The 26,669-nt window shown below is 42.2% G+C and overlaps 1 protein-coding gene across 3 annotated transcripts in view; it reads right to left on the bottom strand.

The window, feature by feature from the left end:
* The window catches only part of FAM184B (family with sequence similarity 184 member B), a 58,865-nt gene that overhangs the window by 15,935 nt on the left and 16,261 nt on the right, over positions 1 to 26,669 (bottom strand). For 2 of the 3 annotated variants that reach the window (XM_072126037.1, XM_072126035.1), the window contains exons 2-4: positions 4,014 to 4,778; positions 1,842 to 1,980; positions 1,609 to 1,757 (exon numbers count right to left, since the gene is read on the bottom strand). In XM_072126037.1, coding sequence (XP_071982138.1) covers positions 1,609 to 1,757; positions 1,842 to 1,980; positions 4,014 to 4,778 — 1,053 coding nt within the window. The remainder of the gene's footprint in view (positions 1 to 1,608; positions 1,758 to 1,841; positions 1,981 to 4,013; positions 4,779 to 26,669) is intronic. The other variant, XM_072126036.1, reaches the window with a different exon arrangement.

Raw genomic sequence — 26,669 nt, 5'->3', positions numbered from 1 at the left:
ATATGTACTGTATGTGTGTATATAGGCTGTAAATTAGTATATATCCCTGTATGTGTCTGTACATGCCCTATGTGTGTGTATGAGATTATAAATGTGTGATTGTAACTCACATGTGTGAGTATACAGATATGTATACTTTTTTAGCGGGAAGGGGGGCCCCATTCAGATGCCTGCTATGGGGCCCTGACTCTCCTAGTTACACCCCTGCAGCAACTGTATAACAAGGTATCGTAATTGACTACTAATTGACTTCAAAAACTCTATGTAAGTCTATTTAGAAGAACCTTTACTGTTTTGAAGACAAAGTTTGATTACAAGTAGGGATGAGTGGACCTTATTAAATTGGGGTCTGGACTAGTTCGGGACCATACCCGAAGCCCAAACAGTAACACCCGTGATCGGTGCTGGCAAATTGATACCATTGACAAAGCCGCTAGTGGGATTTAATTCAAAGTGGACCATGCTTACCAGCCTCGGTGCATGCATGGCACCATTTTGAATTTTTGGATTGTGACACCTGGTGGGTAAGAGCTGGCACGTGTGCCCCACATACCTTTAAATAACACTTTGCCAGCACTGATCTCAGGTGCTATTAGTGTTGGTGCTGAGCTGGACCAGCACATGAACTGAGTGAAGTTCGTGTCCAGGTTCCGGGTGGAACTTGAGTTTTGCGATTCACACCCACTCGACACTAGTCACAAGTATTGATGTGATCTAGATTTCTGTATTGTTCATTCACTGTGCTTTTCATTAATTGATAAAAATAAACTATTAAAACTTCACTTTTCAAAGAACTTAGACTTAGCAGAATACACAATACATAATTGTACAGGCAGTCCCCGGGTTACAAACAAGATAGGTTCTTTAGGTTTGTTATTAAGTTGAATTTGTATGTAAGTCGGAACTGTATATTTTATAATTGTTATGCCAGACAAAATTTTTTGGTCTCTGTGACAATTGGATTTTAAAACATTTGGGTTGTAATAAGAACCAGAATGAACAATAAAGGTTAATTGCAGACACCTGTGATAACTGTTACAGCTGTTTATTGCAGCCTAAGGCTACAGTAAATTACTAACATCCAGAGGTCCGTTTGTAACTAGGGGTTGTCTGTAAGTCGGGTCTTCTTAAGTCGGGGACCGTCTATATATACATTTGTTATATTGCAAAGTTTTCAAATGTTATTTATGTAAAGCTTACATTTTTATATGCTAAAAGGTTGTACTCATCTCTATGTCAGATCCACATATTTATCCCAGAAATGTACAACAGATAGAGGTCCAACCTCTAGGATTCCACATAACACGACTGCCAAAAATAGAGTTGACTATAAAACTCCAGCTCATTCTGGCCACTCAGTTAGCCATGAATGAAGAGAAATAACATGAAGGGGTTTCATAGTAGGTCTAGTTTCCAGCCTCTATCACACATTGATATAGATGCGCCATAAATGTATAAAATGAGTAGAAGCCCCTTTTCAACTTTATCACAAAAATTTAAGCCAATTTTTTTTACTCTAATTCAGATTTGTCATCACTATGTTTTATTCCTGACATAAGGGAAACGTTGTGCATTGTTTCCTCTCCGTGCTGTCTGCTGGTACAATACCTGTTTAGAATTCACAATGTCGCCGCTGTCTCTCTTGCTGCCAGTACTTTTCCGCGTCGGCTTCTGCTGCTGTTGATCTATTTGACTTTTTAATTCGGTGAGTTCGGTGAGAGCTGCTTTATGTGCGCACGAGATGCTCTTCATCTGTTCTGTCAGAACAAAACAATGCATTATTGTTTTACCACATCATAGACGCCAGAAGATAGAGTGCGCTACAAGGGGTTAACACGAACTACCTGTCTGCTTCTGAATCTCATTTTCTTGCTTCAGTAATCTCTGTTTTGCCACCGAAAGCTCCTCGGTTGCATTTGTCTGGATGCTTCTGGACTCCGCTAGTTCCTCTTCTTTCTGTCTGAGTTGGGTTTCCAAATCCTAGTAATAAGATCTTATTCTGTTACTATGACATTTGAATCATTTTATTATTATAATTGGATTTTAAGGTAGGAAGGTCATATGTTTACATTGCACTAGGAAGGGTTTCCATCATTAATAATCCAGTATTTAGCTTTTTCTTAGTTTCTCTTTTATCCTTGATAAGGGTTACTAGTACAGTTCCTGTAATGGTTCATACCCACTTTCCTGGAGTGGGTCCCCCCCCCTTAGGATCTTCCTCCAAAATAAGCTTTGTCCATGAAGAAAAAAATGGATGACTGCAAGCATTTATTCGTTGTTTGACAGAGATTCTGGGAGACGGCCCAAGTGATTGCTACTGCAATCCCACTCTTAAAGGGAAGGGGAAGCATAAATAAATAGAGAGAACGTTACACTGGCCAACAATGTACATTTTTTTATGTTCCTCGATGCTCTAAATTTTGAGTAACAGCACTTTAGTGTAGTAAGCAAATTAGGTGGTCGGTGCACCCAAGGTTTCATCTCCAGGAATACTGTTCTTGTTTATTGGACCCCTGTTCTGCCAATGTTGATCCATCCTTCTGCTTAGTAAATGTTCCCACTGCTCTTGGCCCACAACGTGACATTACAAGCCAGAGAGTCAAGCCATGTATAAGTCAGCCGGGACAGCAGAGGAAATATTTGCAGAGCAGAAAGAGTGGGCAGAGAAGTCCAGTCAAAATGAGTGGTATGTAGAGATTTAAAGGGAACCAGCAGAAAATGACCTAATAAATAACTATTAGTATGTTGTCAAACTGTTTAGCACTTGTCAGGATTCGGGATCAGTGGATCCTCTGGACCACCGCGGGAGATGGTTCTAGCCGACACCTGGGAGCGGAATCTAAGTGCCACCAGTTCATTCCAGGTCTGCGGTGTCAGCCAAAGTAAAGGTACAGAAACGGAGTCCAGCCTCGAGGTCAGGGACAGGCACGGAGTCAGGGCAGGCGGCAGAGGTCAGGACCGAGGTCACAGCAGGAAAACAGCAGAGCAGGGAACAGGAAAACCCCAGGGAACACACTGGGAAGCTTTCTCAATGGCAATGAGCGCACAGATCCGGCAGGGAATCCTGGGAACAGCCTTTAAGGAAATCAGGGGTGGGCTGGCCCTTTAAATCCTAGAGTGCCGGCGCATGTGCGCCCTAGGGAGCTGGGACGCAAGCGCGGACCAGGCTGGACGGGAGAAGGAGCGTGGAGAGGAGTTTGTTGCTGAGGGCCGGGGGGCAGCGCCACGGAGAGTAGCACGAATGTCCCCACGATGATTCTGCGTGGTTACATCATCCAGAAAATCAACTTTGAAGTGAGATGTATATTGGATGTATAAAGTCACATAGGTGGAAAACTCTGAAGCACTGAAGTCAAGCTCTCCATGTCTCAGAAGACTCCTTCTACTAGGAACATCATGGCTCACCTGAAGTCAGGTGAATGATATAAATCCCAGCAGACATGGCATTTTGTAGTGGGGAGAGCTTGACTTCAGTGCTAAACTCGCCATCTCCGTGACTTTATACAACTAATTTACATTTCACTTTGAAGTTGAGTTTTATGAATGATACCACTACCCTGGACCACAAAAGAGACAAGACCTGGAAGGTGTTAATCTGCTTCACAACATACTGGTAGTGGTTTATTAGGTCAATTTCTGCTGACAGTTTCCCTTTAAAGTGCCAAGATCCAATAAGTACCAACTACATGGTGTAAGCGGAACCAATAGAAAAGGGCTTGTATCATGACATCAGTGTGATACTACATAAATGAGCATCAGCCACCTACTCATCATTACGAAACACGGTGGCAGGGGGTAAAGAGGACCTGACATATTTACATATATATATACAGTATATAATTATATTCCTTACTAAATAAAAATTTGGGATATTCCTTGTAGAAATGTATGATTAGGGGTTTACAATGAGCACACTCTTGATTATTTAATCTCATAGCTCTCCATAAGTGGGACATATGGAATATATATATATAGGTTAGGAACGGTTGGACAGTAGTCACCCCCATCTTTACCTGCACCATGTCTTTCATTTTATGAGAATGCTGTTTGGCTTCCAGTATTTCCAGCTCCTTCGCCTCCAGATCTTCTTTGAGTTGCTGGAGTTCCTGCTGTGTCGCTAGCTCTTTAGCCTGGCTACCCTTCCTCTGCTCCTGCTCCTTCTGCTGCAGCTGTTTTATCATCTCAGTAACGGACTGCTGCAGAGCCTTTCTTAAGTTTTCCTTCTCTTTGATGTAGTTGCTGTGGAGTTTGCTCGTCTTGGCTGTATAGTCCTCTGTTAATTTACGGTTCTGTGTTTTCTGATTTTCTATTTCTTTGCTTAGCGCCTGGATTTCCTTTTTGAGTTTCTCGTTGAGTTTTTCCACAGACTTCTCTTGGTCACTGGAGGCACGTTCTTGTCTTAGGAAGTCGGCCTCCTCTGTGAGCTGCTGCAGACGGTTTTCATAATCGGTCTTCATGGAGAGCATTTCCTTGGACAAGGCGGCCATCCTTTCAGCTTGCTCACACTGGGTCTTCAGCTCCCTCTCTTCTGACTGTTTCTTGTACAGAACAAGATCCGCTAAGCTTTGTTCTTTTATGACATTATTTTTCTCCAGAGCCTCCTCGAGACTCTGTATCTGTAGTCTTAGGTTCTTCTCCTCCTCTAACATGTTCTCGTACTGGAGAACTTTTTCTTTTGTCTGGTTTGAAATGAGGTCAATTTCATTTTGATGGGATTCTTTCAGAGCGAGAATATTAACTTCATATTCATCAATCTTGAGATTCAGAGAATAAATTACCTACAGGAAGAGAAGACGGAAATTGTAGTCATTAAGCAATAACAGGAACATGGTGCGATTACTTCATTGTACAGTTCACATAATATGATATCCAAACTCTTTATCTTACTCTTTTACTTATCATGTCATTATTCTTATGTGATACACTATGGGGGTCATTTACTAAAGGCCCGATTCGCGTTTTCCCGATGTGTTAGCCGAATATTTCCGATTTGCGCCGATTTCCCCTCAATTGCCCCGGGATTTTGGTGCACACGATCGGATTGTGGCACATCCGCGCTGGCATGCACGCGATGGAAATCGGGGGGCGTGGCCGAACGAAAACCCGACGGATTCTGAAAACCCGCCGCATTTAAAAAAAAAAATCTGTCGCGGAGCTTGCACTTACCTTCACTCAGCCCAGCTCGGTGAACTCCGGCGTTCCGATGATTTTCAGCGCAGCAGCGCCAACTGGTGGACGGCGGAGGAACTACCTTAATGAATCCCGGCCGGACCCGAATCCAGCGCAGAAAACGCGCCGCTGGATCACGAATGGACCGGGTAAGTAAATCTGCCCCTATATGTCTCCCGTTCCAGCACTCAGACCCGGTAGTGATTGCTATTGCTACAGTCTATGGATAAGCTTCTGAGATACAAAAAAATAAGTTACATATAGAAAGTAATGTCTGAGGTGCCTAGAGCACCTCAGGCTCATTTGCATATGAAATTCTACAAATTCATCGGGTTATGATTTTATTTAATTTTTTATATATCAGTTTTAACGAATGGGGGGGTGCTTTGAGCTTTTAGGTTTTAATTATTATGTTTTTCTTCCTTTTTTTTTTTTTTTTTTTTTTTACTGTGATTTTCGGGTTCAAGTACCCTAGGTGGTCTGATGGATCCTGCCATATGTTGCAATACTACTGTATTGCAGTATAAGGGGATTTTTCTGCTGATCAGACACACTGTTATAGATTATTCTCAGTAACAGGTTTTGGAGTCTCACATAGACTACAGGCTTTCATAGCGATCACAAACGTCAGGAAGGGAGGAGATCTGTCATTTAAGTGCTCCCGGTGGCTTTACTGTGGGCATTTAAATGGCTAACACCAGCGATCAGTGCCAGCACCATTCACAGGTTTTAGTGGTGTTTGCAGAATTATGCAGCAAACATCCAGGGGGTGGTGAGACATGTTCTTCTCACTGTACCAGCCTGTGCTGTAGAGCCCCCAGAGCCCAAATATAAGAAGATTATCACAGTCACGTTGCCTGGATCTATGAGTAAGTGTCCCTGGTCTATCAGGCTTTATTTTGATGGTAGATTTCCTTTAAGTAATACAATTATATTCTGTTCATCAAGCTAATTGGCTGTACGGCTATGTGGCTGTTAAATACCTATCAATATGCTTTTCCTTGGAAAGGACACATCCGTGGAATTAAGCAGCCAGACTAAGTAGGTTTGATCTCCGTGCCCTAGCAGTGACTGTCTAGCGCCGGCTTTGTATGAGGCAGTACGTCTCCAGTTACACTAAAATTCATGTACATCTCTTTTTAGCCTTTGTCTAGCCATGTATTTAGTACATACTATGTACTGTCAGATATTTGAGATTGAAACATGGTGCCAGTCTGTTGAAATAAATGTCTTTGTCCATATCACCCTTCTCCCAGGGTTTCCTTATACTATAGGGCATTTACTTACCGGGTCATTGGAGTTCACAGAAAGTGTATTGTCCGACGATCATGCACTGTGTCTCAATTCACTAAGATCGTGCACCCGATATCCTGCATGTGTCGCTTCCCCGCTCAGGTCCGACAGAGTTCACCATCTTTTTAGTGGTGCATGTAAGTGCTTGGGCTTGCGACACAATTTGAAAGTTAAATCCTGCGCTCAGTCTGCATCAGGCGGATCGCCCGGTGGCACGACCCCCGATTTCTGTCGCTTGGAAGCCAGCAAAGTGCCATAAAAGGGTTGCGTACGACACAATCCAGCGCGCACACTTATTAAATACCTGTGCAAGCTGTTTTAGCCCCCAAAACAGTGCACAGTCCGACAAAGGTGCAGCGCGATCCTTAGTAAATGTGCCCCAATGTGTTCATCAAGACACATAAGTCTGCAGAGAAACCGTATCCACCTGGTATGTCTGACATGAACATTTGTAAAATGAAATGTATACTTATACTGTATATTCTCCCCATGTGAAAAGGAGTCTGCAGTAGCAATCCTCATCCCCTAAGCCAGTGATGGCAAACCTTTTAGAGCCTGAGTGCCCAAACGTCAACCAAAAGCCACTTATTTATTGCAAAGTGCCAGCGCAGCAATTTAAGCAGTAATTTATTTCTCCTTGTTCTTTGACAACTTTCAGTCGTTCAGCCTCCTAAGGACACCAACGCAGTTGAAAGGAGGAGGGCAAATTCGCCTATAGTTGTAGGAAGATTCTGCAGAAAGATTCTTTGAGTCCTGTCTGGTGAACTTCATTCTGGGGTGATGGCCTGGGTGCCCACAGAGAGGGCTCCGAGTGCCGCCTCCGGCACCAGTGCCATAGGTTCGCCACCACTGCCCTAAGCTGTCAAGCACTGAGCTCACTCATTAGTGAAAACGATCTTGTGATCATGGGGCTCACAGCAGTTAGACTCTCACTAATCAGCTTGTTATCCCATACCCATAGAATAACATACATAGTGGGAACAACCCCTTTAAGTACTGAGCAATCTTGACAATGCTGCAGAACATAGCATTCTGCTAAGAGAGGCCTCTTCCATTAGTGGATACCATAGTCATGAGGGGTTGTACTTGGTCTACATGAGAGCTTAGTGTAATGGCCTGCCGGACGGGCATTAGCGAACTAAACGTGCTTCCTATATGATAGGCAGAGTTTGATCACCATCTACTGGGCATTTCTCGTATTTTTGCAGAATTTCCATCTGCCTGTGAAGGAAAGGTTAATGTTATCTATGTTGACATTAAATGGTATCTAATTTGTAATCCTTCTTTGCAGTGAGGTTAGTCATTGCTTGGAAGCCTGGAATTTCCCTCACAGTTGAAGTTTATAAATACTCCTCTGGGATTTCCAGAGATTTCTGGGCAAGCTGTCAGCCTCAGTCTCAATGTGTGATTCCTGTCTGCCGCTAACATCACAGGCCTCCCCTCCAGCATCTTCCTGGGTATCCTCTTCCGGAATCCCCTCGTTGGCCCTGACTGGTGTGAAAAAGGCCTGTTCACCTGATCCAAGCTACCAATGACACAACTAGCGGGTACCAGGGGAATCCAGCTGCCCCCACACCAAGACACCAGACCCCGATGGAAGGACGTTGCATTAACTGGTGATACATGTTTATGAACTAACCGCATTAATACTAATTAATGCTTATTTGGCATCCTGGTATTATCTCTTTACCAGGTGTGCAAAGTACATGCACGTAGTTTCCACCTGATTTACAAAGAACATACCAAGCCATATTTGCCAAATTTACATGATCATGTCAATATGCTCTTATGCCCATTGCACTCAATGGCCCACATCTACCAAAATTAGCGCAGTCTGTACTATGTGCAGTTTACTATAACGAAAACAAAAAAAGGTGAGGCAAAACAAGAGGACGGCGCCTCGTGTATTATCGTAGGATAAATGGGAAAAAGTAAATTAAATTGAAATGAAAATATCCAAGGGATATGTATAGAGAGGGAGGGTATGGACAGTACCCCCCTGAGAATCGCGCTCACCTTATATAGCTTAAATCAAGCGTAAAGATACTCCAAAGGCTGCCCAACAGCTTGCCGGTATTCGCTTTATGCAAAGGCTGAACCGGTGTCACAAGCATAAAATGGGGTTAGAAAACCAAGAAGAAAGCTGGCACGGCGCTATTATGGAGAGAGTCCTCTGGTAAGTTTAAATTGTTTATTCCAAAAACTGTAAACGCGTTTCGGGCGGAACGCCCTTCTTCAAGTACAAATGGAAATAGCTAATCGTTGTGCACTGGATCCATTCAGTGTTGGAGCGCCAAGGTACATGACATGTGGGGTAAGTGAACACCGTGCGTATAAAAGCTCAACTGGCGGAAGTGTCGGAGGATGAGCCGGAAGTTTGAATCTCTCGCTACAGCAACAGGTTGCTTGAAAAACCCGAGATAACTGGACCCCGTTTAACTTCTCCAGTTATCTCGGGTTTTCCAGGCAACCTGTTTACCAGAGGACTCTCTCCATAATAGTGCCGTGCCAGCTTTCTTCTTGGTTTTCTAACCCCATTTTATGCTATGTGCAGTTTGCCTGCGTAGTGTGCAGGGTGCGCCAGATTCATATTTTGTTGAATCTGGAACACGTTCTTCATGAATCTGGCTCCCCCAACACTGCTCTGGAAGTGTGCACCAATTTTTTTTTTGGTGCTCTTTGTTCATGCTGCAGAATTGTGGCACCGTCAGTAATAAATGTGGCGAAAACACTGGCTAAGCAGTAACAGCCCCTTTAGGTGCACATTTTTTTGTGTCTTGTCTGACACAGAGCAGTAGCAACAGAAAACTGGGGCAGACACCTCATTAATACATGTGCAAGCAGTTTGCAAATTCTTTCTAGAGCAAAATAAGGCAGAAAATTGGCGCAAACCCTTTAATAAATAAGGGCCATCCCAAGGTGAATTGAGGTTCATTAATAACCAGTCAGTCCCAAACTGACTATAAGGAATGTTCTGACACCTTTCCGTCATGAGTTTTTTTTAAATTTTTGATGTAGTAGCTCTTTTTTTTTAGATCAGACCAGATAAGTTAGTTTACCTTTTTCCTAAATATTCTCTTGGTAACCTTTGTAGCTTTTCTTACATGAACCACTTTTGACAGGTACCATCATTTCTATTCATATCATATGTCATCAATAGCAGATTGGTGGCTGTTGGATACCTTGTTCCCCCTACAATTACCGGGCCCTGGACCGGAACTAGGAGGAAATCAGGGCCTCTTACTTTACGACACAGCAAGAAGATGCAATGTCATTGGTTGAAAAGTCTGCCTCTCTTGTCCAGGAGGTGGCCACATTATGAAGTCTAGTGGGACATCCAGTAGAAGACTTCCTGCACCTAGAAGAAGAGATTCACAGGGAGCAAGCACCAGGTCACCCAAATGATTCACTTGCCCATTACTACCTCTCTAGCGATATCAATATGGCCTAATTGAACATAGTTGCCACTGGATAAGTATTTTTGGTGGTCTTTCATCCTACAAGCAAAAAAAAAAAACAATAGGTAGTTAAATGGGGTTAGAACTGTGTTGTAGGTCAGTCTTTAACTTTTTATTACTTGATCTTATGAGGTTTGGAAATTCTCTGTGAAATATTTTTAATTGTAATTCTCATACCACATCCAGTGCTGAATATGACATTCTGGTTTCCACATATACAGAAATAGCTCTGGTGTGTACATTCTGGCTATAAAATTAGCACATGTATTTATTTCACGAGAGAGACGGCTTGTCTGGTCTTTTATTTGTAATCTGTTTAAACATGTGAAACATTCCAGGCGACAGCTCCATGAGCTTTAGCCACACGGACAGTGTATACATCGTGTATATCAAATATTAGGGGGAATATAGGACTACTGCTAAGAAAAAGTCTCCGAATTACAAATACAAAATGCTAATAAGTGATATCTATCTCAAATGTAAACATTTTAAATAAAAAGTAAAGTAAAATAGTAAAATAGACTGTGCTGCAAACCTACAATTATTTAGCAGCAATTCTTTTGTTAAAGGAAACCTACCACTTGTAGTGGCAGGTTTCCGATGGAAATACCAGGCACCAGCTCAGGGTGAGCTGGTGCCGGAGCTTATTTTAGTTAGTGTTTTAAACCGCGGTATCACGGTTTAAAACACTTTTTAAACATTATAGCCGGCGCAGGCAGGTACGAGCTCGGCGCTTACCGTGCACGCGGCTCTCATTCACTTCCTATGTAGCCGCGCGCACGCTAAGCGCCGAGCGCTTACCTGCCTGCGCCGGCTATAAAGTTTAAAAAGTGTTTTAAACCGCGATACCGAGGTTTAAAACACTAACTAAAATAAGCTCCGGCACCAGCTCACCCTGAGCTGGTGCCCGGTATTGCCATCGGAAACCTGCCACTACAAGTGGTAGGTTTCCTTTAAATATTTTTGAAAAAATCTTCAATCATGGTAATATTGCAGATAAGGCTGGTCCATCAAGTCCAACCTATACAATTAAACTAATGTGTTTTCCCCATAACCTGTGATATTTTCTTTCTCTCAAGAAAGACATGGAGACTTTGCTTAAAAAAGTACAAAGTATCCACCATAACAACTTGCACCAGAGAGTTCCAAAGTCTCACTGCTCTTACAGCAAAGAACCCCTGTCACTGTCTATGACGATGGTAGAACTGCCTCTCCTCTAGGTGTAGAGGATGCCCCCTGTCTATGGTGATGGTAGAACCGCCTTTCTTCTAGGTGTAGAGGATGCCCCCTGTGTATGGCGATGGTAGAACCACCCCTCCTCTAGGTGTAGAGGATGTCCCCTGTCTATGGCGCTGGTAGAACCACCTCTCCTCTAGGTGTAGAGGATGCCCCCTGTCTATGGCGATGGTAGAACCTCCTCTCCTCTAGGTGTAGAGGATGCCCCCTGTATATGTGATGGTAGAGCCTACTCTCCTCTGGGTGTAGAGGATGCCCCCTGTCTATGGTGATGGTAGAACCGCCTCTCCTCTAGGTGTAGAGGATGCCCCCTGTCTATGGTGATGATAGAACCTCCTCTCCTCTAGGTGTAGAGGATGCCCCCTGTCTATGATGATGAAAGAACCTCCTCTCCTCTAGGTGTAGAGAATACCCCCTGTCTATGGTGATGGTAGAACCTCCTCTCCTCTAGGTGTAGAGGATACCCCCTGTCTATGGTGATGGTAGAACCTCCTCTCCTCTAGGTGTAGAGGATGCCCCCTGTCTATGGTGATGATATGCCTCCTCTCCTCTAGGTGTAGAGGATGTCCCCCTGTCTATGGTGATGGTAGATCCACCTCTCCTCTAGGTGTAGAGGATGCCCATCGGCCTATGGTGATGGTAGAACTTCCTCTCCTCTAGGTGTAGAGGATGTCCCCCTGTCTATGGTGATGGAAGATCCACCTCTCCTCTAGGTGTACAGGATGCCCCCTGCCTATGGTGATAGTAGAACCTCCTCTCCTCTAGGTGTAGAGGATGTCCCCTGTCTATGGTGATAGTAGAACCGCCTCTCCTCTAGGTGTAGAGGATGCCCCTGTCTATGGTGATGGTATGCCTCCTCTCCTCTAGGTGTAGAGGATGCTCCCTGTCTATGGTGATGATAAAACTGCCTCTCCTCTAGGTGTAGAGGATGCCCCCTGTCTATGGTGATGGTAGATCCTCCTCTCCTCTAGGTGTAGAGGATGCCCCTGTCTATGGTGATGGTAGAACCACCTCTCCTCCAGGTGTAGAGGATGCTCCCTGTCTATGGTGATGGTATGCCTCCTCTCCTCTAGGTGTAGAGGATGTCCCCTGTCTATGGTGATAGTAGAACCTCCTCTCTTCTAGGTGTAGAGGATGCCCCCTGTCTATGGTGATGGTATGCCTCCTCTCCTCTAGGTGTAGAGGATGTCCCCTGTCTATGGTGATAGTAGAACCGCCTCTCCTCTAGGTGTAGAGGATGCCCCTGTCTATGGTGATGGTAGATCCTCCTCTCCTCTAGGTGTAGAGTATGCCCCCTGTCTATGGTAATGGTAGAGCCACCTCTCTTCTAGGTGTAGAGGATGCCCCCTATCTATGGTGATGGTAGAGCCACCACTCCTCTAGGTGTAGAGGATGTCCCCTGTCTATGGTGCTGGCAGAACTGCCTCTCCTCTGGGTGTACAGGATGCCCCTGGTGATGGTAGATTGGCCTCTCCACTAGGTGTAGAGGATGCCCCCTGTCTATGATGATGGTAAAACATCCTCTCCTCTAGGTGTAGAGGATGCCCCCTGTCTATGGTGATGGTAGAGCCACCTCTCCTCTAGGTGTAGAGGATGCCCTGTATCTATGGTGATGGTAGAGCCACCTCTCCTCTAGGTGTAGAGGATGCCCCCTGTCTATGGTGCTGGCAGAACTGCCTCTCCTCTGGGTGTAGAGGATGCCCCCTGTCTATGGTGATGGTAGATTGGCCTCTCCTCTCGGTGTAGAGGATGCCCCCTGTCTATGATGATGGTAGATTGGCCTCTCCTCTAGGTGTAGAGGATGCCCTCTGTCTATGGTGATGGTAGAACCTCCTCTCCTCTACGTGTAGAGGATGCCCCCTGTCTATGCCAATGATAGAACCGCCTCTCCTCTAGGTGTAGAGGATGCTCCCTGTCTATGGTGATGGTAGAACCACCTCTCCTCTAGGTGTAGAAGATGCCCCCTCTCTATAGTGATGGTAGAATCACCTCTCCTCTAGGTGTAGAGGATGCCCCCTGTTTAGGGTGATGGTAGAACCACCTCTCCTCTAGGTGTGGAGGATGCCCCTTGTCTATGGTGATGGTAGATTCGCCTCCCCTCTTGGTGTGGAGGATGCCCCTTGTCTATGGTGATGGTAGATTTGCCTCCCCTCTAGGTGTAGAGGATGTCCTCTATGTACCCTATTACTATGGTAATAGTAGAACTACCTCTTGTACATTGTTTTGAAGTTCCCACATAGCTGAATAACCCCAAGTTTTGTAACTAAATTACAACATACTGTGTATTTAATTCTACTGTAGTACAATGCCCTTGGCACTTCTCCTCAGCCTGGGGGTTGTACACAAAGCAAGCAGGGTCCAGTGAACCTGGAAACCCCCTTTAATAACTTATGATGTTTGCAGGATACTATTTCAGTAAGAGTTGGATGCTTTGGCTGCCTGACAGCTGTTCTTCTAATACACCATACAGCTTTAAAATAGAACTTGGCTGTTGATGCTGTTGATGTTTACGTATTGAGGAAGGAACTGCTCACACATAGGGGAAGCTCGCCTATCAAATGTACAACCTATGCACTTAAGAGGATCAGTGCAGTCAATTTTGCAAACGTGACAACAGGAACCAAAGCCATATTAATTGGCACCTACCAACAGTTGTTATTTTGTCACCATCTTCAGCTCAGGAACCCAATAGATGTGCCACCCCATAGACTCACTTACAAGCACTAGACAATTTATTATGTCTACTTTTCACATAGGAAATTAAAAAATCCCCTTTTAACCCCAAAAAATCAATATCTTCCCCAAGTGAAGTCATCATTCTCCCATCATCTCGAGAGTAAAGGAAAATCCTTTATATGATCAAAATGTATCAGAATTCAATTCACAATTCCAATTTAGGAATAAATATCCTACAACATTTTGGTATGTGTTTTAGACACTTTTTTGCTTGGTCTAACAAAAGGAGAGGCTTTCTGGCAGAAGGCTTACCAAAATTTTTGTGCAAAGTTTTGGCACAAAGTAAGCGAACCAAAAGGTCATATACTATACTGTTAGGTCAGGTAGCATATAGTTAGTGAATAGGTTTTTTCCCATAATAACAATCCCCTCTGACCATGATAAGATTTATATCTTTTGGTTAACACCCTCCACCCTTCGTATTTCAGAGAGGTCACCTTTTCATTATTACCTTGCTAAGATAAACTCCCCAGTGATCTCCCCTACATAATATACAACCCTATCCTATTCTTTGTCATACAGAATGAAGCATGAACTGACATTTCCAAGTTTCTACAAGATCTGTTTTAGTATTGCCCGAAATTCAAGGTTGGATTTAGTCCTTGTCACTTGCTTTATTTTACCTTTCCAGCCATATTTCACTGTATCTATGACAATTTTGCAAGCCTGGTGGAACATGCACCAACTGGTGCCAATTCTGTCTAGGATGGTCGTAAATAAGGTGATTTTTTTGTTTATAGATTGAAAGAATATTAGGTATTTATTGTAGCAAATATATCTTTATGGGGTCCTTGGAATGTACAGTATATATGTTTTCTACTAGATTGGGATTAATTATGGCCATGGTAAAAAGTGTAAATAATCATTTAAAAAAAAAGTAAATATTAATCCAATATGGGTATATTTCCTGAAAATTAGGTAAACATTAAAGGACATCTACCATCAGGATAAAGGATTGTACACCAAGCACACTTACATGCAGATGAGTGTCCCCTCTGTCAGGATCTACTCTTCTTGTTGCTTCTTATGTCCTTATTTTCACAAAAAAAATGTTTTAAAAAGGTATGTAAACTATAAGCTTTGCATATGATTTGCATTATTTTTACAGCCTTTTATCAAAAAAAGAAGGGCATAAGAAGCTAAAAGTAGAGCAGATTCTATCAGAGGCAGCACACACCATGTGAGCGCGCTTGGTTTATAATCCTTGATGGTAGATTTCCTTTAAGATGAAGTAATGTAGTAAATACTGGAGCACATTCACTTACCCGGTCCGCGGAGTTCCCTGTCTGATGACAATGCACATCTGCTGCAATTCACGACGATCGTGCGTCCGATATCCTGCATGTGTCACTTCCCTGCTCAGGTACCCCGGAGTTCATCTTCTTCCTCCTGGTGCATGTAGGTGCATTGTCTTGCAACACAATTTGAAAGTTAAATCCCGCGCTCAGTCCGAATCAGTCGCATCATCCGATGGCACGACCCCAATTTCTGTTGCATGGAAGCCAGCACAGCGACGCCACAATCCGATCGCGTGCGACACAATCCCAGTTAAATACCTGTCCCCGCAGTGCAAATCCTGAAAACGATGGAAAAACCGACGAAAGTGCGGCCTCTGACCCTTAGTAAACAAGCCCCAATGTATTGGATATCAACAACTCAGCGTTGCAGAATATGTTAAGATAGAAGATGTCAAAAATAATTTCTAATATTTACAACGCACTAAAATGACAACCCAGAAGGATTCATGATTGAGAATGAGGGATGAGAAAAACAGAAGCCTGGAGGGTCACTATGGTGTAGCTCTTGAAAGCTTCTTGCTACATGTGAAGGATTTTGGATAGTAAAACAAATGACTTCATTAATATGTTCTCTTATCTATCTCTTAAGCAACGACCAGTACAGCCAGGGCCGGGGTCATCACTAGGCATACCCGAGTAAGTCCCGGGCCCAGAGCTGCTGGGGGCCCACATAAGGCTGTACATAAAGAATCCATGGGGGTGAGGAAGGCTTTATCTAATGAATCCATAGAGGGCGAGGGGGACATATATAAAATACCCACGAGGGGGCTGTTTGGGATGATAAAATAGGGAATATTTTAGGGAACAGGAGACTGTTTTAGTTTCTGAATTTTAAATGCCGTCACATAAGTTCACTGTAAAGGGGCCCACTGAGGCTCTGTCACCCAGGGGCCGATCCTGAGTACAGTAGACATATAGAATCTGGCAAATAGTATGTTTTGCCTTATTAATAAGTGAGCAAAAGATGGAATTAATGAAGCTGTTCATTTTCTGCCATCAATCTAATAAACAACTGTTAATATTAATAACACATTTTTAAAATATGCAAGTAATCAACATAGCAAACAAGAAGTATAAGATTAAGAATGTTCTATACATATAGGAAAGAAGATAATTCTTAATGTAACGCCTCCTCTGGCAGAGAATCTTCATCGCAACAAACATTTTTGCAGATTTTGATTGTCAAATAGAAAAGATCAGTATTTTTGATCAATATTATCCAACTATTAAAATGTACCATCTGTGTCCCGGTGTAGGGTCTGTCCTTGTAATAGTTTTTATGGTCTCCTTTTCCTAAAATAAGAGGTTTTAAAAATATGCTTACGAGCTGCAAGTGCTCGGGAGACATCTTCAGAGCCCCTCCAGGCTCCGGCTGTACAGACAATAACACGGCTCTGGAGCACTTACAGCTCATTAGCATTTAGCATTTACTATTAGAAGATCCTGCATCAGGGTGTAAAGACGATTCAGTCAGTGATGCTGATTTATCCATAGACATTCAATTTCCTTTAAAGGTAAGGCATCACCAAAAAATAATCTATTTTTACATTTTTAGCAATTTTGAGGATTTTTTTAAATGCCCCCATGTCATCTGAATTTCTAAACGTTCTATGTAATTTCAATTTAATAGACTAACTATTTTTAAGGCAACATAAACAGGACCTCATGTTAAAGGGGTTTTCCCACAAACGTATCCACGGGATACGGCCTAACTTGCTGATCAGTGGGGGTCTCAGTGCTGACCTCTATATAGATAACACTGACCCATCATTACATCACTACAGACAATAGATGATGTCACAGCTTATCTCCTCCCCCTCCCTGTACAATGACCTCTATATAGATAACACCGACCCATCATTACATCACTACAGACAATAGATGATGTCACAGCTTATCTCCTCCCCCTCCCTGTACCATGTCCTCTATATAGATAACACTGACCCATCATTACATCACTACTGACAATAGATGATGTCACAGCTTATCTCCTCCCCCTTCCTGTACAATGACCTCTATATAGATAACACCGACCCATCATTACATCACTACTGCCAATAGATGATATCACAGCTTATCACCTCCCCCTCCCTGTACAATGACCTCTATATAGATAACACTGACCCATCATTACATCACTACTGCCAATAGATGATATCACAGCTTATCACCTCCCCCTCCCTGTACAATGTCCTCTATATAGATAACACTGACCCATCATTACATCACTACAGACAATAGATGATGTCACAGCTTATCTCCTCCACCTCCCTGTACAATGACCTCTATATAGACAACACTGACCCATCATTATATCACTACTGACAATAGATGATGTCACAGCTTATCTCCTCCTCCTCCCTGTACAATGACCTCTATATAGATAACACTGACCCGTCGTTACATCACTACTGACAATAGATGATGTCACAGCTTATCTCCTCCCCCTCCCTGTACAATGACCTCTATATAGATAACACTGACCCATCATTACATCACTACTGACAATAGTTGATGTCACAGCTTATCTCCTCCCCCTCCCTGTACAATGACCTCTATATAGATAACACTGACCCATCATTACATCACTACTGACAATAGGTGATGTCACAGCTTATCTACTTCCCCTCCCTGTATAATGACCTCTACATAGTTAACACTGACCCATCATTACATCACTACTGACAATAGATGATGTCACAGCTTATCTTCTCCTCCCCCTTCTGTACAATGACCTCTATATAGTTAACACTGACCCATCATTACATCACTACTGACAATAGATGATGTCACAGCTTATCTCCTCCCCCTCCCTGTACAATGACCTCTATATAGATAACACTGACCCATCATTACATCACTACTGACAATAGGTGATGTCACAGCTTATCTCCTTCCCCTCCCTGTATAATGACCTCTATATAGATAACACTGACCCATCACTACTGACAATAGATGATGTCACAGCTTATCTCCTCCCCCTCCCTGTACAATGACCTCTATATAGATAACAATGACCCATCATTACATCACTACTGACAATAGATGATGTCACCGCTTATCTCCTCCTCCCCCTCCTGTACAATGACCTCTATATAGATAACACTGACCCATCATTACATCACTGACAATAGATGATGTCACCGCTTATCTCCTCCCCCCAGTACAATGACCTCTATATAGATAACACTGACCCATCATTACATCACTACTGACAATAGATGATGTCACAGCTTATCTCCTCCCCTCCCTGTACAATTACCTCTATATAGATAACACTGACCCATCATTACATCACTACTGACAATAGATGATGTCACAGCTTATCTCCTCCGCTCACTGTACAATGACCTCTATATAGATAGCACTGACCCATCATTACATCACTATTGACAATAGGTGATGTCACAGCTTATCTACTTCCCCTCCCTGTATAGTGACCTCTATATAGTTAACACTGACCCATCATTACATCACTACTGACAATAGATGATGTCACAGCTTATCTCCTCCCCCTCCCTGTACAATGACCTCTATATAGATAACACTGACCCATCATTACATCACTACTGACAATAGGTGATGTCACAGCTTATCTACTTCCCCTCCCTGTATAATGACCTCTACATAGTTAACACTGACCCATCATTACATCACTACTGACAATAGATGATGTCACAGCTTATCTCCTCCTCCTCCCTGTACAATGACCTCTATATAGATAACACTGACCCATCATTACATCACTACTGACAATAGGTGATGTCACAGCTTATCTACTTCCCCTCCCTGTATAATGACCTCTATATAGTTAACACTGACACATCATTACATCACTACTGACAATAGATGATGTCACCGCTTATCTCCTCCTCCCCCTCCCTGTACAATGACCTCTATATAGTTAACACTGACCCATCATTACATCACTACTGACAATAGATGATGTCACCGCTTATCTCCTCCTCCCCCTCCCTGTACAATGACCTCTATATAGTTAACACTGACCCATCATTACATCACTACTGACAATAGATGATGTCACAGCTTATCTCCTCCCCCTCCCTGTACAATGACCTCTATATAGATAACAGTGACCCATCATTACATCACTACTGACAATAGATGATGTCACAGCTTATCTCCTCCTCCTCCCTGTACAATGACCTCTATATAGATAACACTGACCCATCATTACATCACTACTGACAATAGATGATGTCACAGCTTATCTCCTCCTCCTCCCTGTACAATGACCTCTATATAGATAACACTGACCCATCATTACATCACTACTGACAATAGGTGATGTCACAGCTTATCTACTTCCCCTCCCTGTATAATGACCTCTATATAGTTAACACTGACCCATCATTACATCACTACTGACAATAGATGATGTCACCGCTTATCTCCTCCTCCCCCTCCCTGTACAATGACCTCTATATAGTTAACACTGACCCATCATTACATCACTACTGACAATAGATGATGTCACCGCTTATCTCCTCCTCCCCCTCCCTGTACAATGACCTTTATATAGTTAACACTGACCCATCATTAGTTCACTACTGACAATAGATGATGTCACAGCTTATCTCCTCCCCCTCCCTGTACAATGACCTCTATATAGATAACAGTGACCCATCATTACATCACTACTGACAATAGATGATGTCACAGCTTATCTCCTCCTCCTCCCTGTACAATGACCTCTATATAGATAACACTGACCCATCATTACATCACTACTGACAATAGATGATGTCACAGCTTATCTCCTCCCCCTCCCTGTACAATGTCCTCTATATAGATAACACTGACCCATCATTACATCACTACTGACAATAGATGATGTCACAGCTTATCCCCTCCCCCTCCCTGTACAATGACCTATATATAGATAACACTGACCCATCATTACATCACTACTGACAATAGATGATGTCACAGCTTATCTCCTCCTCCTCCCTGTACAATGACCTCTATATAGATAACACTGACCCATCATTACATCACTACTGACAATAGGTGATGTCACAACTTATCTCCTTCCCCTCCCTGTATAATGACCTCTATATAGTTAACACTGACCCATCATTACATCACTACTGACAATAGGTGATGTTACAGCTTATCTCCTTCCCATCGCTGTATAATGACCTCTATATAGATAACACTGACCCATCATTACATCACTACTGACAATAGATGATGTCACCGCTTATCTCCTCCTCCCCCTCCTGTACAATGACCTCTATATAGTTAACACTGACCCATCATTACATCACTACTGACAATAGATGATGTCACAGCTTTTCTCCTCCTCCTCCCTGTACAATGACCTCTATATAGATAACACTGACCCATCATTACATCACTACTGACAATAGATGATGTCACAGCCTATCTCCTCCTCCTCCCTGTACAATGACCTCTATATAGATAACACTGACCCATCATTACATCACTACTGACAATAGGTGATGTCACAACTTATCTCCTTCCCCTCCCTGTATAATGACCTCTATATAGTTAACACTGACCCATCATTACATCACTACTGACAATAGGTGATGTTACAGCTTATCTCCTTCCCCTCGCTGTATAATGACCTCTATATAGATAACACTGACCCATCATTACATCACTACTGACAATAGATGATGTCACCGCTTATCTCCTCCTCCCCCTCCTGTACAATGACCTCTATATAGTTAACACTGACCCATCATTACATCACTACTGACAATAGATGATGTCACAGCTTTTCTCCTCCTCCTCCCTGTACAATGACCTCTATATAGATAACACTGACCCATCATTACATCACTACTGACAATAGATGATGTCACAGCTTATCTCCTCCTCCTCCCTGTACAATGACCTCTATATAGATAACACTGACCCATCATTACATCACTACTGACAATAGATGATATCACAGCTTATCTCCTCCCCCTCCCTGTACAATGACCTCTATATAGATAACACTGACCCATCATTACATCACTACTGACAATAGATGATGTCACAGCTTATCTCCTCCCCCTCACTGTACAATGACCTCTATATAGATAACACTGACCCATCATTACATCACTACTGACAATAGATGATGTCACAGCTTATCTCCTCCTCCTCCCTGTACAATGACCTCTATATAGATAACACTGACCCATCATTACATCACTACTGACAATAGATGATGCCACAGCTTATCTCCTCCCACTCCCTGTACAATGACCTCTATATAGATAACACTGATCATCATTACATCACTACTGACAATAGATGATGTCACAGCTTATCTCCTCCTCCCTGTACAATGACCTCTATATAGATAACACTGACCCATCATTACATCACTACTGACAATAGATGATGTCACAGCTTATCCCCTCCCCCTCCCTGTACAATGACCTTTATATAGATAACACTGACCCATCATTACATCACTACTGACAATAGATGATGTCACAGCTTATCCCCTCCCCCTCCCTGTACAATGACCTTTATATAGATAACACTGACCCATCATTACATCACTACTGACAATAGATGATGTCAGTAGTGATGATGTAAGTATAATTACTCTACCTAACTGCACAGAGTATTTATAGGAAACCTTCCATAGACTTCCATGGGTTGATTCCAGACTATTGCTGCCTACAGCTAATAGGCTGCTGTAAGTAATGTCACTAAATGTTTGGGCAAGATGACAGACCCCTTAATCACAGAAATGAAACTAATAAGAAATACAAATTGGCAACACATTCCCTTTAAATTCATTACTATAGCTTCTCCAAATGACCAGGACAGAAAAACTATTATTTTTATTTCTAGTTATGTATTTTTGCCCACTAAACAGCAACGCTAACACTGTTATTGATAACAGTATCGGTGCTGCTGATTAACAAGGAAGCAGAGACTCCTTGCTTCATAGATCAATGTGATGCAAGGAATACAGTCCCCAGCAGTTTGTTAAGTCCGCAACACAGGATTCACTATAATATACAGAGAATTTTGTTTCAGCTTTTAATCCTAACATATCTTTTACTAAAAATTATGAACTTAAAAATAATTTTATAAAAATCTCTAATTGCCCCTCAAAAATTGCATAGTTAATAAAAAGTAATTGAAAGAAGACCTGAAAAAAGTGGATACATTTTGCCTGATCCTGGAAATGTAAATGAATCTGAAGCAGTTAAACATACAGACAAAAAACAGATAAAAGACACTTTTGTGCCATTATTATAGAATATTTCAAATCTCATGTGTAATGTGATTATTTGTTGCATTAAATTCAAGGGTCAGAAAGTAGGTCAGTACATTCAGTACAATTTGTGACCTGTGCTCCCTCCATATATTTTTCCAAAGCACAATACATCTGTGGTGTACAAAGGCTGAATATACAGCCATAAAAATAAGCTCTATGGATGAGGAGTACTTGCTCGTACATGAGTATTGCAGCCATGGTCCTTCAACAAATCTGTCAACAAGACTCCTATAACAATGACTGCCACAATATACTGTATAAACTTGAGTATAAGCCGAATTTCTCAATTTGTGTTTGTGCTAAAAAAGCTCTATTTGGCTTATTCATCTCTGGTGTCCTCTTCTCCCCGCATCTTCTCTTTGGGTTCCCAGCAGCACAGGCAGAGGCACGTCTATGTGCATTACCTGCATACACACTATGACAAATCAGTGTCGCTGCCTGCTAAGACAATATCCAGAGGGGAGGCTGCTGGACTTTTTTTTATTAATGAGGGGAGGCTGCTCTTGACATTATCATAAGGGGAGGCTGCTGGACATTTTATTAATTAGGGGAGGCTGCTGATTGGCTTTCTTTTAAACAGGAGAGGCTGCTGTGGACATTATTATGACATTTTATTAATGTTGCTGATGGACATTTTATTAACCCCTAACCAACATGTGACGTATTAGTCATGGCATGTGTGTGGAGAGGGCTCAATGGATAAACCATCTACAAACGAGATGGGTGTTTGCTGTATATTGTAGCAAACAGCCACTGGTAACACCGGTCAGTGCTGGCACGCTATGTTGGCGTAGATTCTTGCTCCCCTTGATATAGGAGACATGTTATTTGGGGCACACAGTGAAAGCCGTAAAAACTAAGCCCACAAGAAAATGGCGCAAATGCGGGTTATTTTACCAATTTGGAATTTTGCATTTGGAATTTTTTTCCCGCTTCCCAGGACAGGGCGTGGAGTATTAAATACCGTCACAATGAAGTTAAATTTGTTACACAGAAAACAAGCCCTCACACAGCTCTTTACTCCGAAAAGTTATAGACTTTTGAAGGTTGGGAGTGAAAAATGGTAATGCAAAAACAAAAGGGCCTGGTGGTTAATGAGGGGGGCTGCTCTGAACATTAACATGTGGGGAGGCTGCTCTGGACTTTATCATCAGGGAAAACTACTGGATATTTCATTAATGAAGGGAGGCTGCTGTGAATATTAATATGAGGGGAGGCTGCTGGACAATTTATTAATGAGGGGAGGTTGCTGCTATACGTTTTATTAATGAGCGGAGGCTGCTGTGGATAATATCACGAGGGGAGACTGCTGTGGACATTATCATGAGAGAACGCTGCTGGACATTTTATTGATGAGGGGAGATTGATACACATTTTATTAATGAGGGGAGTCTACTGGACATTTTATTAATGAGGGGAGTCTACTGGACATTTTATTAAAGAGTAGCGACTGCATACTTATAAGCGAGACAATAAGTTTTCACAGTTTTTTGAGGTAAATTAGGTGCCACGGCTTATACAGTATATATGCTGCAATTATACAATGCCATCAAGGTTCCTGTAACAATGACTGCAGTATACAATTATACAGGAGGCACGTCACAAATTCCTTCTGCATTATGCCCAAGCATGGGCCCACTTACTTCATAAAAAAAACAAAATCGTTTTATTTGGATTTTTTCAGATTACAACTTAAAATACATAATGTATATATCCTGTATGAATGAAATAAATAAATCCAGGCAGCTTTTTCTCTGTAATTGCCTTGTCAAAAGATTTTTTTTTATTCTCGAATATAAAGTGGGTTCCAGGGCTGTACTTCATACTTCAGTAATAACAGCACTCTATTACACATACACCCACATATCAAATAGCTTAGAAAATAAGGTAAAAGATCAAAGAAATATGTAAGAGCTGAACATTTTTACAGCCGTAGCTTTAAATAAATCAACAAAAAAACATCTTTAAAATATGTTGCACATTCCTGAAGATAATGGACACAATTCTTCAGCCGCATCTATCATTAAGAAATGCTTAGCATTCTTGCCAAATTTTTTTTTTTTACAACTTTTACCATACTGTCATGTTGTATGACAAGGTCCATAAATTTTTTTTTACAAGCAAACCAACAAATGCTGTTTATTTTAACTTTCACTCATTCCATTAGTTACACCCCCGGTTAAGGACACCATCCATCCATACACACAACACCATTCCTGCTTCTCTTGCCTGCTCACATTTCAGTATGTTAAAGGGAACCTGTCAGCTCCCTGGTCACAAATAAGCTAAACACATAAGAGGAGATCCATTATGGCTTCTCCTCTCCCCACTATGGACGTGTTGGGGCAGGGCGGGCGGAGGGCCGGGGCGTGAACACCTGACTTGTCACATTTACTATAGTAGAAAACTCTTCCAGTTCTGATCTGGTTTAAAGTTCAATACTGGCAGATTTTGCGCCCATATTCACTAAGAGGCTGGAGCAGATATATAGAAATATTTTATAAATAATTTAATAAATATTGGTGCAGAACTACTAGGGGGGTTATAAGGCTGGCCTTCTAAACAGCATTCTTAAAATTCCACCCCCAACGCTTGTGCGACCCTATTCACTAAGAAGCTCTGACCTTTACACCAGATGGGAACTGGCAGACTTTTTTGTTATAGTCTCCAACAATTTTCCACCGTAACTATATTAATTGTAACAGGCCTGGCGTTCACTTATTTAAATGGAACCCCCTTTCCAGTTTATACAGAGCCCTCCCCCAAGTCTATTTATATTCAGCCCCCTCTCCAGCTTATATACATCCCCCCTAAGTCTATTTATAGGCAGTCCCCTCCAACTTAAGTGTATTTATATGCAGCCCCCTGATTACCTTTATACAGTGCCCCCCACACACACATAATTCTAAAGCCTCTACCATCCATACCATCACATGCTGCCTGGGTCCTCCACCGTGTGCTGAGTGGCTCTGTATATGAATAACATTTATGTCTTACAGAATAGTACAAACTTTCCAGTGGTAGGTCCATTCTTGTGGAGGGTGATTCGGGCGGCTGCCCGAGTGACCCACATTACAGGCGGCAATTCTGCCGCCTCTCTCTGGGCTCAATCATTTGCCGCCTCATGGTAGAAGCAGCCCTGGTCTACATCTCTATTCAACTAGCAATTTGGGATTCCTTGCATCATATTTTACAAAAACTCCCTCCCTCTTCATGCAGCACTTAAATGCAAGCAGCTCATGTGAAATTATATATGGGAGGTGCAATCTGACAGCTGAAACTTACAGAACTGTCGTGGAGAGGTCGAAATTAGTCCCAACATAATCATAAAGAAGGTAATTATCCTCCATTCACAAAATGTCTGATGTATCAAAATATATATTGATTATTCTCTGTGGTGCATCCTTAAATATAAAAAAAAAAGTCCACATGTCCATGTCGCCACTTTTGCTTCAATTACCCACACATAAAAGTTACAATAAAAAGTGATCAAAAGGTCATACAGTCCCCAAAACTTTAGCTCATCCTGCAAAAAGTGACACCTTACACAGCTCCGTACACTGAGGTATGAAAAAGTTCTGGGCATCAGAATGGGATAATATGGTGAATAAAATTTTTGCAACAATAACTTATATATATTTATGAAAAATAAAAAATAATAAAAAAATAAAAATAAATTTGCTATCCCCATGATTGTGTTGACCCAAGGAATAAAAGCAGAGGTGTCATTAAGACTGCTCAGAAGAAAATTACACAAATGTGTGGCTTTTATCAATTTCACCACATTTGGAATTTTTCGAGCTTCCAATTACATTCCATGAAATACTAAATTACACCTCTAGGAAGTTCAAATTGTTATGCAGTAAACTAGCCCTCAGACATGTAAATGGAAAAAAAACAAAAAGAGATGGCTTTTGAAAGGAGTGGAGCTAAAAATTGAAGGAGCACAAAAAGAAAAGAGTATTGGTGGCAAGGGGTTAAAGGAGTTAGCTACTCTTTTAGCAGGAATCAGTCTCCCATGTGCCTTTACTGCCTAAATAATAATCCCTGAATGTTTATGAAGTGATTCAGCATTCCTGCTACTTACTTTTGTGCTGACTGCAATCTCTCCGTGGATCTTTGTTTATATCTCTGAGCACTGATGAATAGGAGGGGCTGTAGCAGGAGAGTTATGACTCATCCTGCTCTCCTTCCTTCCCT

The sequence above is a fragment of the Engystomops pustulosus genome, chromosome 1 (genome assembly GCF_040894005.1).
Source record: "Engystomops pustulosus chromosome 1, aEngPut4.maternal, whole genome shotgun sequence".
Lineage (NCBI taxonomy): Eukaryota > Metazoa > Chordata > Amphibia > Anura > Leptodactylidae > Engystomops > Engystomops pustulosus.
The sequence above is the reverse complement of the archived record's forward strand: the minus strand, read 5'-3'. Positions and strand labels throughout refer to the sequence as shown.